Source organism: Symphalangus syndactylus, chromosome X, assembly GCF_028878055.3.
Source record: "Symphalangus syndactylus isolate Jambi chromosome X, NHGRI_mSymSyn1-v2.1_pri, whole genome shotgun sequence".
Lineage (NCBI taxonomy): Eukaryota > Metazoa > Chordata > Mammalia > Primates > Hylobatidae > Symphalangus > Symphalangus syndactylus.
This window is the reverse complement of record NC_072447.2, coordinates 70190715-70203449: the sequence shown is the minus strand read 5'-3', so window position 1 is coordinate 70203449 and position 12735 is coordinate 70190715. Positions and strand designations below refer to the sequence as shown.

The window sequence follows — 12735 nt, the reverse complement described above, 5'->3', positions numbered from 1 at the left end:
ATACAACATACTAAGATTAGCTTCATTCCCCTATGTCCTTGCTCATGCCGTGGTTTCCCCTCTGCCTGGCATAATCTTTATCTCTTCTCTACCTGGTTAAGGTTTCCAAATCATTCAAGATTTGGGAGACTGCAACTCCTCCATCAAGAAGCCTTCACTGATTTCCATATAGGAATGGGCACACCCTCTGTGATCACACAACCATATATGCATATGCTAGCAAGGCATTCACCAAACTGTGCTTTCTTTAAATATTTTACTATTTTACTTATTTTTTTCATGAATTTATTTTCTCGACACCTCTAACATATGGCCCACAATAGAAGCTCAATAAATATTTACACAAAGAAAACAGTAAGTAAAGAAAGAGGTAAACATACCTTCCCATCATGTCCCTTTGCTGACATCATTGTGATCCACAACTGAAGAGAGTACTTCATTTTCTTCAGTTTAACATGTTGAACTGAGGCTCCTAGAACAGTTTCAAGGTGAACCACAACCTTATAAAAGAAAGATATAAAAACAGACAAACATGATGAGAAGAGGAGATACTACTGAAGAGTGACATCAGCAAGGTGGCAGACCAGAAAGCTCCAGGCCCTCATTGCCCCATGGAAACACCAAAAACAAAAACAAAAACAAAACAAAACACCCCAAAATATATAGAGCAAAGTAGTTTTGTGAGAACTCTAGAAATAAGCTAAGAAGCTGAAGCAACCAAGGAAATGCCTAAAAAAAAAAAAAAAAAAAAACAAAAAAAACTACATTCAAAATGCTAGAAAATTTCTGCTTGCCCTTGTCCCACTCCCTCTCTGACACAGCACTGAGTGTCTGAAAGAATCCATCAAATTATTGGTTCCTCCATTGGAATGAAAGAATATGAATGGAACTTGCTTGTAAAGTTCTAGCTTCTCTGGGGACAGTCTGAGGGACTGGTTTGTCTTTTCTGACTTGGAATACTGACTGGAATGATAGCATAGTTTAGATTGTAGGCTGGAAAATGCTTAAAGCAGTGGTGGAAGCTATTGCACAAATGGGTTGCTGGGTTACTGCAGATATCTGGGTACCTGTGAGCAAGAGATTACATGCAGGGAAATAAAATACAACTTAAGCTGTGAGAAGAAGCAGAAGTAAGACACTGCTGATCATTGTTAGGACCCACCATACCACTCTTCTTTGCTTCTAGAGCTATAACTAGACTCAAGTCTCATCAGGTCATGTTTATTTTTCTAATTTATATAGACATAAATCCAGGGAATACGTATGGCGATGGATATTAAAAGTACAGACAATTGTGGAAGAAACACAAACTGAAACAGGCCAAATGTATTGATATGGGCCCACGAAGGAGAGAGTCTCAATTTAGTGTGGCAGCTCAGTGTGTCAGAAAAAACTCTAAAAAAAGTTTAGAAAAACATAGACCAAAAGGTGTCCTACACTAAATGAGGTTGAAATTCTAGTCCTGCCTTGACATACTGTAGAGGAAAGAATCCAAATTCTTAGGGATATTTATCATTTAAGACCTTCTCCCCCACCTTGGGAGAGTACTGGGAAAAATTCTTAGCCACAATTATGAGAAATAAATTTCTGTGGGAACCCTATCATCTTTGAAGGTCACTTTTCTCTGTAGGTCAGAAATTACAAGAAGAATTGATACCATTAAACTAAAAAAAAAAAATTTAATAGAAATAATTGGATTCCCAAGAGGCAGGGGAAAAGTGGCAGCACTTAACTGACAAAAACTAGGTAAGCAGAAGAGTCAAAGCAGCAATCAGAATAATCTGACTGATACAGACCTATGACGTGGGTTAGTTAATCATGTTTCTAGTAGTGAGACAGATAATAAGCCCATTATATTCCTACTAAATCTGTATAAGCAGAGGAGTCCTAGGTCAATTGAACAAAATTCTAGCTTGTAACATAAAACAGAGTCATGGTCCTTCAATCAATTCCCAGGCTTGAGCCAGTTTACAGACTCACAACCCTTGAATGAAGGGAAGAATGGGTCCCCTGTAAGAAGCATCCCACCACACGCCCAACAACATATAATGTCAATCTTTCTCACAGCCTTCCCCAAAATAAATTATGGCATGGAAGAATTAGGGAAAAATAATCAGAAGTTTTGAAGAATATTGGACACAGGTCCTGAACCGATACTAATGCCAGGAGACCTAAAATGACACTATAGTCTACAGTCAGAATAGTGGCTTATGGAGGTCAGGTGAACAATAGAGGTGTTTTTGTTTTAATATTTATAATTTAGGAGGAAGTTATTTTGTTACATGGATATATTGCATAATGATGAAGTCTGGGGTTTCAGTGTAGCCATCAACCTAATAATGTACATTGTATCTGCTAAGTAATTGTTCATCCTTCACCCCCTCTGATCCCTCCCATCCTTTTGAGTCTCCAATGTCTATTATTTTACTCCTTATGTCCAGTTCTATACATTATTTAGCTCTCACTTATAAGTGAAAATATGTGGTATTTGCCTTTCTGTTTCCAAACCATTCACTTAAGACAATGGCCTCTAGTTCCATCGATGTTGCTGGAAAAAAAAAATGACTTTATTCTCTTTTTTAGTGGCTGAATACGATCCATTGTATATATATATACCACATTTTCTTTATCCGATAATCCATTGATTGACAGTTTAGTTGATTCTATATATTTTCTATTGTGAATAATGCTGCTATAAACACATGAGTGTAGGTATCCTTTTGTATAAAATTTATTTCCCTTTGGGTAGATAACCAGTAGTGGAATTATTGTTTCATAGAATGGTAGTTCTATTTTTAATTCTTTGAGAACCCTACATATTGTATTAATTACACGTTATACTCATTAATATTCCTACTAAAGCTTATGAGTGCTCCCTTTTTTCTCCATACTCGCCGATATCTGTTATTTTTTGACTTTTGTATAATAGCTACTGTGGTGTAATACAATAGCTAATCAAACTTTTAATTTGCATTTCATTGATTAATAATGTTAAGCAGTTTTGTATGTGTTTGTTGGCCATTTGTATGTCTTCTTTTGAAAAAGTCTGTTTATGCCATTTGCCTACATTTTAGCAGAATTTTTTTTTTTTTTTTGAGATGGAATCTCACTCTGTGGCCCAGGCTGGAGTACAGTGGTGTCATCTCGGCTCACTGCAATCTCCGCCTCCCGGGTTCACATCATTCTCCTGCCTCAGCCTCCCGGGTAGCTGGGACTACAGGTGCCTGCCACCACGCCCAGCTAATTTTTTTTTTTTTGTATTTTTAGTAGAGACGGGGTTTCACCGTGTTGGTCAGGATGGTCTCAATCTCCTGACCTCGTGATCCGCCCACCTCAGCCTCCCAAAGTGCTGAGATTACAGGTGTGAGCCACTGCGCCTGGCCTTAGCAGAATTATTTGTTGTTGTTGAGATGTCTGAGTTCTTTGTGGAACCTAGTTATTAATATTTTATTGGATGTATTGTTTGTAAATATTTTATTCCATTCTGCACGTTGTCTATTTTGTTGATAATTTCTTTTGTTGTAAAGAAGCACTTCAGTTTAAGTCCCACTTGTCTATTTTTGGTATTGTGCATTTGTTCTTAAGGTCTTTGTCATGATGTCTTTGCCAAAACTGATGTTCAGAATAGTTTTTCCTGTTTTCTTCCTGTATTTTTATAGTTTTGGTCTTACACTTAAGCCTTTAATACATTTGTGATAATTTTTGTATATGGCGAGAGATACAGGTCCAGATTTATTCTTCTGTGTATGGCCACCCAATTTTCCAAGAACCCTTTTTGATTAGGATGTCATTTTCACAGTCTATCTTTTGTTGACTTTATCGAAGACCAGTTGGCTGTACTTATGTGGCTTAATTTCTGGGTTCTCTCTTCTGTCCTTTTGATCTATATGTCTATTTTTATACCAATACCATGCTGTTGTAGTTTCTATAGCTTTGTAGTATAATTTGAAATTAGGTAATGTGATGCATCAAACTTAGTTCCTTTTGCACAGGATTGCTTTGGCTACACAAGCTCTTTTGTGGTTCCATATGAATTTTGTGATTTTTTTCTAATTCTGTGCAAAATTACATTGGTATTTTGATGAGAATTGAAATGAATCTGTAGATTGCTTTAGATAATATAGCCATTTTAATGATATTCATTCCTCTGATTCAAGAGCAAAAGATGTTTTTCAATTTATTTGTGTCATCTCAAATTCCTTTAATCAGTGTTTGATAGTTTTCCTTGTAGGTATTTTTCACTTCCTTGGTTAAATGCATTCCGGATATTTTATTTTTACAGCTATTGTAAATGCTAACAAATTGACTACTTGATTTGGTTCTAAGCTTGATTATTACTGGTAAATAGTAATGCTACTAATTTTTGTACATTGACTTTGTATCCTGAAACTTTACTGAATTCATTTATCAAATCTAGGAGTCTTTTGGGTAGAGTCTTTAACATTTTCTATGTATAAGGTCATATCATCAGCAAACAGAATTTGACTTCTTTTTAAATTCAGAGGCCCTTTATTTCTTCCTCTTACCTGACTGCCCTGGCTACAACTGCCAGTATTACGTTGAAAAGGAGTAGTGAAAATGGGCATTTTTTTTTCTTGTTTCAGTTCTTAGAAAGAATGCTTTCAACTTTTCCCCATTCAGTATAAGGTTGGCTATGGGCTTCTTATGTATGGTTTTTATCACTTTGAGGTATGTTTCTTCTAAGCCTAGTTTTTAAAGAGTTTTTTTAATAAAGTTATGCTGAATTCTATTAATTTTTTTCTGCATCTATGGAGATGATCATATGAGTTTTGTCTTTAATTCTGTTTCCTTGGTGAATTACTTTTATTGATTTGTGTATGTTGAACCATCCTTTCATCTCTAGGATAAAACCAACTTGATCATGGTGTATTATTTTTTTGATGTGGTGTTGGATTCAGTCAGTTAAAATTTTATTGAAGATTTTCACATCTATGTTTATCTGGGATATTGGTTTGTAGATTTATTTTCTCTCTTATTTTCTTATGTTTATAACTGGCTTTGGTAATAAGGTGATACTGGCATCATAGAATGAGATAGAAATAATCCCTTCCATATTGATTTTTTCTTTAAATTGTTTCAGTAGGACTGGAATAAGTTCTGCTTTGTACATTGGGTAGAATCGAGCTGTAAATCCATCTGGTCCTGGGCCTTTCTTTGTTGGGAAGTTTTTTAATATTATTATTACTCAATCTCACTACTCATTTTTGATCTGTTCATGATTTCTATTTTTTTCTGTTTCAATCTTAGGAGGTTGTATGTTTCCAGAAATTTATCCATTTCCTCTAGTTTTTCTAGCTTATTAGCATAGAGTTGTTCATGCTACCCTCTAGTTGTCTTATTTCTGTGATATCAGTTATAATGCCTCCTTTTTCATTTCCAATTGTGTTTATCTGAATCATCTCTCTTCTTCTCGTGGTTATTCTAGAGAGAGTTTTGTCAATTTTCTTTTTTTAATAAACTTCATTTCATTGCTTTTTAATATTGTTTATTTGATCTAAATTTCATTTAGTTTTGCTCTGATGTTTGTTATTTTTCTTCTGCTAGACTTGGGTTTGGTTTGTTCATATATTCTGGTTCATTGAGTTGTGATGGTAGATTGTTAATTTGTAGTCTTTTAATTACTTTGATGTAGGCATTTAACATTATAAACTTCCATGTTAATACCACTTCTGCTGTATTACAAAGGTTTAAGTATGTTTTGTTTCCATTTTCATTTGTTTCAAGTATTATTTAATTTATGTCTACATTTTTTCATTGACTCAAAGATTATGCAGGAACATGTTGTTTCATTTCCATGTATTTTTACAGTTCAAGAGTTCCTTTTGGAATTGATTTCTAGTTTTATTCCACTGTGGTCTGAGAAGATATTTGATGTAAGTTTGATTTCTTAAAACTTATTGAAGCTTGCTTTGTGGCCTAAAATATTGTCTATCCTGGAGAATTTTCCATGGGCCAATTGGAGGAATTCTGAATTTGTTGAGAATGTTCTTTAAATGTCTATTAGGTCTACTTGGTCTAAAGTCCAGTTTAAGTCTTGCATTTGTTTTTCCTTTTTCTGGCTTGATAATCTGTGTAGTCTGTCACTGGAGTGTTGAAGTCTCTGGCTATTATTGTATTGCCATATCTTTCCTTAGTTCTAGTAATATTTGTTTTATGATTCTGGGTGCATATATACTTAGGATTATTATATCTTCTTGTTGAATTGATCCATTTATCATTATATACTGACCTTTTTTTACTGTTTTTGATTTAAAGCCAGATTTAACTGACATAGGTATAAAATCAATATGGAAAGGATTATTTCTATCTCATTCTATGATGCCAGTATCACCTTATTACCAAAGCCAGTTATAAACATCTGAAACATATGATACTCTTGCTTACTTTTGGTTTCTGTTTGCACAGAACATCTGTCTTCACCCTTTACCTTCAGTCTGTAATTGTATTTATGAGTAAGGTGAGTCTTCTTCAAGAATAAAATAATAGATCATGTTTTTAACATCTATTCTGCCAATTGTGTCTTTTAAGTGGAGTATTTAATTCATTCACATTCGAGGCTAATATTGATGTGTCACATTTTGCTCTTGTCATAATCTTAATTATCTAGTTTTTTCATACATTCTTTGGCCTGTGAGTTTTATACTATTGTGTGCTCTTCTGATGGAGAGTATTGACCTTTTTATCCATATTTAGAACTTCTGTCAGCATTTCTTGTAGAACGAGTATAGTCATGATAAATTCGCTCAGCATTTGTTCATCTAGAAAATACTTTATTTCTTCATTTATAAACATTATAGCAGGATTCAAAATTCAGATTTTAAAGTGTTTTTTTCATGAAAAACTCTAGAAATAGAACTTCAATCTCTTAAGGCTTATAAAGTTTCTGCTGAGAAGTCTGCTGTTTATGTGATGGGCTTTACTTTATAGGTGACTCAAAGCATTTCTGTTGCTAATTTTAGGATTTTGTCCTTCAATTTTACTCTGGTTATTATATGCCATGGTGTGTACTTTCTCGTAATAATTTTTCCAGAATTCCTTGAGTCTCTTGTATCTGGATATCTAGATCTTTTACTAGACTAGGGAAGCTTTTCTCAACTATTTCTTCGAATAGATTTTTCCATCTTGTTGTGTTTTTTATTCTCTCTTGGGAATACCTATGATTCATAGGTTTGGAGATTTTACATAGTTCCAAATTTTTTGAAGTTTTTTTTTTTTAATTATTTCTTTTTTTTTTTTGTCAGACTGGATTAATTTGAAAGACCTATCTTCAAGTTCTGAGATTCTTTATTCTACCTGGCCTAGTCTACTGTTGTTGAAGGTTTTAATTGTATGTTGTAATTCCTTTCTTAATTTTTTATTTTCAGATTTTTTGTTTTTGAATATCTATCTTTTTGGTAAATTTCTCACTTATATCCTGAATTGATTTTTTTTATTTCTTTGTATTGCTTTTCAGCTTTATCTTTGATTTCATTTAGTATCTTTAAAATTAATGTTTTGAATCCTTTATGTGGTATTTCAAAAATTTCATTTTGATTAGGATCCATGGCAACCAAGTTAGTGTGATTGTTTGGGAATGTCATAACACCCACATTTTTTCATATTTCCAGAATTGTTACACTGCTTTCTCCTCATCTGGAGACATTTTCACTTGTTATTTTTAAATTTACTTTTGCTTATAGAGGCCATATTTTTTCCCTTTGGAGATATGACTATAATGTTTGTTGAGTAGGGTTGTTTGGCTTTGCTTCTAAGTGTTTTTATTGGTAAGCACTCTATAAGAATTCCTTGGTTATAGACAGCTTTAATGTGTGTTTCTCAAATGCTGGTTGTAGTAGCAGTATACTGAATATGTGAATAGGCTTATGTTCTCCTGAGTCTCTGGGGTGGCAGAGGTCTTGGGAAGTTTATCTGGGACTGGTTCCCAGATATTTTTCTCTGTACCTCAAGCTTGTGTCAGCTGATTTTATATTGCGTTGCTTAGTTCAAACTTCAGGGCTGCAGGTGTTGCTTACAGGTAAGAGCCAGTCAGCTGTGGAAGAAGCAGTAGGGGGGTCTTTGTTTACATAAAGAAGATCTCCTGTGCCTCAAGCAATGGAGTAGTCTGTGAAATGCCCAGTGGCCTGGGTTCTATGCTCAGCCCCAGAGATGGGGTAATGCTGTGCAGAATTTGAAGAGGCAAACCTGTCCTCAAGTCCTCCAATGGTGGACATCAAAAAAAGGACTGACTGGAGTAGCAGGGAGTAGTGTAGAATTTGTATAATTTCCTTAGTTATAAATAGACTCAGTGTGGTGGCTTTCTCAAATGCCAATTGTAGTCTTACTGTACCAGGTGGGTAAGTGGGTTCAAGACCTGCTGAGTAGCTGGGGTTGTGTGGGCAATGAAGGCAGCAGATGTCACACAAATCATATCTCCTTTCTGAGTGCTATGCTATTGTGTCGGCAGATGTTGTAATGGACTATGCAGTTTGACCTCCTGTTCATTAGGTGGTACTTTCAGGTGAGTGCCAGCTGTGGTCGTGGCTGTGGGGTTCAAGTTTGAGCTTTGTTTACCAGGATACTCAGATATCTCAGAAAATGGGCTAGGCTATAGAGCTCCCTAGGGGCGTGGTCCTGTTGTCTATATCCAAGGCAGGTGAAAGGGACAAAGCTGAGTGGGACTGGGCTAGGCAAGTCCACGCTTAGGCTCCCCAATGGCAGGCACAAGCACCAGCCCAGACAGGAGTTAGATAGCAATTCTAACACCACTGGGGCAATGCTCCAGGAAGGAGTGAAGGAACCTCTGCTGTGCCAAAAAGCATGCATGAAGAAAGGGGCAGCTTTGAATTCAAACCCTAGCATGTGGCAGTGGGACCCACCTTGCTTCCACACTCTCAACCTGGTGGAGCTCTCTCCTGCAACCTACCATTGGCAGCAAGTTAAAACAGCCAGACAAGACATAAGCAGTTTGCCTTCAGATCCTTAAATTTTCCCAGGATGCCAAACTCCCTGATTGGGACAAAACTGAGGCTCCCAGGCCACATCCATGCTGGTCTAGTCCTGCCAAGGGAAGAGCTCCCAATTTCTGCACCTGCAGCTCATGCCCATGCCACACTCACCACTCAGTTCTGTCCATGAAGTCTCCTTCCCCACATGAGACTAGATAGCAAATCTCAGTCCAGAGACTTGCCAAACCAGAGACTTTCACCCATTCTGGATAGTAGATTTCCGTGCAGTTCTCTATGAGTTAGGATTAGAAATGTCCTCTTTCTATTAGTGGTAGAGTATAGAAGTGCACACAAAGCACTTCCCAATGCCACTCCTCATAGCCTCCTCACTGCTCACCAAGTCAGATCCTGTGCTTGGTAGGATCAAGGAGCTCCCTCGTGGCCTGGATTTCCCAGTTCCCCAGTGAAAATATGTATCAGAGAGAAATTCTCTCCCCCTCGTACACACTGGTGACTCACTCACAAATTTCCGTTTGACTCATAGCATGGGCTGCTGCTGGCTAAAATTTTTGAAGTTTCTGAAGTCTATTTCACTTTTATGTCCAGCTCTCATGTTCCTTCTTGGATCAAATTTTACAGTGTGACTCTCTACCTGCTATTTTGCTATTTTCAGGTGGGTGTGGTGTGATAACAAAGCCTCTAATCCATAATCATTTCCAGGCTCCCAGAGTGTCCTTGTGTCCTCCCTACAAATCTTTTATCACCTGTAGGCCACAAAGGGACAGAGGCCATGGCATAGACACCTGGGCCTCCTGGAGCAGAAGAGAAGGAACAGTGGAGTGAATCTGAGCTCAGTGGACAGGCAGAAGAGACAAAATCTCTGTCAGATCATCAGATCATAGGTTTAGCTGACATTCATTTTACAGTGTGTATAGTGAGTCTATGAAACCATCTTGCGATTATTTCCTCAGCTCTGCAGTGCATAATTTGAATAAATACACTCAGCAACTGGCAGAATTCCCACATCACTTCCCTGACCTATGGGTGCTGTTGTCATGGTAGAGGATAAATAGAAGCAACTAAAACTGCTCTATCTAGGAAAATAGTAAACCAAAATCAGCACTGCATTCCTGGAGGGATTGCCAAGACTAGTTCCATCAAGAACTTAAAGGACGCAGAAGTGGTAATTCCCATCACATCCCCATTTAACTCACCTATCTCCTATTTGGCCTGTGCAGAAAACAGATGGATCCTGGAGAATGACAATGGATCATTGTGAGCTTGACCAGATGATAACTCCAAACAGCTGACTGCTTGAGCAAATTAACACATCCCCTGGTATCTGGTATAGAGCTATTGACTAAAAGAATGTTTTTTTCTGTCTGTTAGTAAAGACAGCCAGAAGCAGTTTGTTTCAGCTGACAAAGCAAGCAATGCAATATTGTACCTCAGGAGCAGGACTCTTCAGCTCCTTGCAATAATTTAGTTTGTAGGACTTTGCCTTTTCTTTACACAAGGCATTGCACTGGTCCATTAAATCAGCAACGTAATTCTCATTGGATTTAGTAGGTAAGAAGTAGCAACTACTCTAGACTTATTGGGAAAACATTGCTTTATTTCCCCATCATAATGCCTCTTCTAATCAAGGAACTCATTTCACAGCAAATGAAGTGTGTCAATGGACCCATGCTCAACAAATTCACTATGACCACATTTTCACTCCTATGGACTGAATTGTGTCCCTTCTTTTACCAAATTTATCTGTTGAAGCCCTAACCCCTAATGTGATTGTATCTAGAGATAGTCTTTAAGATTTAATGAGATCATAAGAGTGAGCCTTTAATATGATAGGACTGTGGCCTTATAAGAAGAAGATAGAGGTATTTATTCTATCTCCCTGAGCCTTGTGAGAAGGTGACCATCTTTAAGCCAGGAAGAGAGCCTTCACCAAAACCTGACCATACTGGCACCATGATATCAGATTCCTAGCCACTAGAACTATGAAAAAATAAATTTCTATTGTTTAAATAACCCAGTCTATGGTATTATGTTATGGGTCACTGCAACCTCCACCTCTCGGGTTCAAGCAATTCTCCTGTCTCACCCACCTGAGTAGCTGAGTAGCTGGGATTACAGGCGTGCACCACCACACCTGGCTAATTTTTGTATTTTTAGTAGAGACGGGGTATCACCATGTTGGTTAGGCTGGTCTCAGACTTCTGACCTTGTGATCCACCTGCCGCGGCCTCCCAAGTGCTGGGATTAAAGGTGTGAGCCACTGCACCCAGCCAAAAACACCTTTGTGGCTTCTTGATAATAGTTCTCACACATGTGTTGGAGCTAAAATGTTAATCTTATGAAGGTAATGAATAGAATGGTGATTACCAGAGGCTGGAAAGAGTACTGGGAAGGGGAAATAATGCAGGTTGATTACTGTGTACAAAACTATACTTTGAAAGAATAAAGGGGGGCAGGAAAGATGGCCGAATAGGAATAGCGCTGGTCTGCAGCTCCGAGCGAGATCAATGCAGAAGGTGGGTGATTTCTGCATTTCCAACTGAGGTACTCAGCTCACCTCATTGGGACTGGTTAGACAGTGGGTGAAGCCCATAGAGGATGAGCTAAAGCAGGGTGAGGTGTCGCCTCACCTGGGAAGCACAAGACATCAGGGAACTCCCTCGCTTAGCCAAGGGAAGCCATAAGGGACTGTGCCATGAGGGATGGTGCAATACAGCCCCAGATAACATGCTTTTCCCACAGTCTTCAAAACCCACAGACCAGGAGATTCTCTCAGGTGCCTACACCACCAGGGCCCTGGGCTTCAAGCAAAAAACTGGGCAGCAGTTTGGGCAGACACTGAGCTAGCTGCAGGAATTTTTTCTCAAAGCCCAGTGGCACCTGGAACACCAGGAAAACAGAACAGTTCACTCCCCTGGAAAAAGGGCTGAAGCTATGGAGACAAGTGGTATAGCTCACCGGATTCCACCCCCATGGAACCCAGCAAGTGAAGATCCACTGGCTTGAAATTCTCACTGTGAGTACAGCAGTCTGAAGTCGACAGGGGATGCTCTGGCATGGTGGGGGGAGGGGAGTCCACAATTACTGAGGCTTGAGTAAGCGGTTTTCCCCTCAGTGTAAACAAAGACCTCAGGAAGTTCAAACTGGGCGGAGCCCACCGCAGCTCAGCAAAACCACTGTAGCCAGACTGGCTCTCTAGATTCCTGCTCTCTTGGAAGGGCATCTCTGAAAGAAAGGCAGCAGCCCCAGCCAGCGGCTTACAGATTAAACTCCCATCTCCGAGACAGAGAACCTGGGGGGAAGGGCGGCTATGGGCCCAGCTTCAGCAGACTTAAAAGTTCCTGCCTGCTGACTCTGAAGAGAGCAGTGGATCTCCCAGCACAGCACTAGAGCTCTGCTAAGAGACAGACTGCCTTCTCAAGTGGATCTCTGACTGCTGTGACTCCAGACTGGGAGACAGCTCCCAGCAGGGGTCGACAGACACCTCATACAGGACACCTGTGGCTGGCATCTGGAGATTACCCTGCTGGGACAAAGCTTCCAGGGAAAGAAACAGGCAGCAATCTTTGCTGTTCTGCAGCCTCCACTGGTGATAACCAGGCAAACAGGGTCTGGAGTGGACTTCCAGCAAATGCCAGCAGACCTGTGGGAGAGGGGCATGACTGTTAGAAAAAAGACTAACGAACCAAAAGGGATAGCATCAACATCAACAAAAAGAACATCCACACAGAAACCCCATCCAAAGGTCACCAGCATCAAAGACCAAAGGTAG

General features: G+C 38.8%; 1 protein-coding gene across 3 annotated transcripts in view; it reads right to left on the bottom strand.

Annotated features, from left to right (window-relative positions):
• FAAH2 (fatty acid amide hydrolase 2) overlaps positions 1-12735 on the bottom strand; it is a 211580-nt gene that overhangs the window by 56371 nt on the left and 142474 nt on the right. For 2 of the 3 annotated variants that reach the window (XM_055269430.1, XM_055269426.2), the window contains one exon: positions 381-500. The exons of the other annotated variant lie outside the window; for it this stretch is intronic. In XM_055269430.1, the coding sequence (XP_055125405.1) occupies positions 381-500 (120 nt within the window). The remainder of the gene's footprint in view (positions 1-380; positions 501-12735) is intronic. 3 annotated transcript variants of the gene reach the window in all.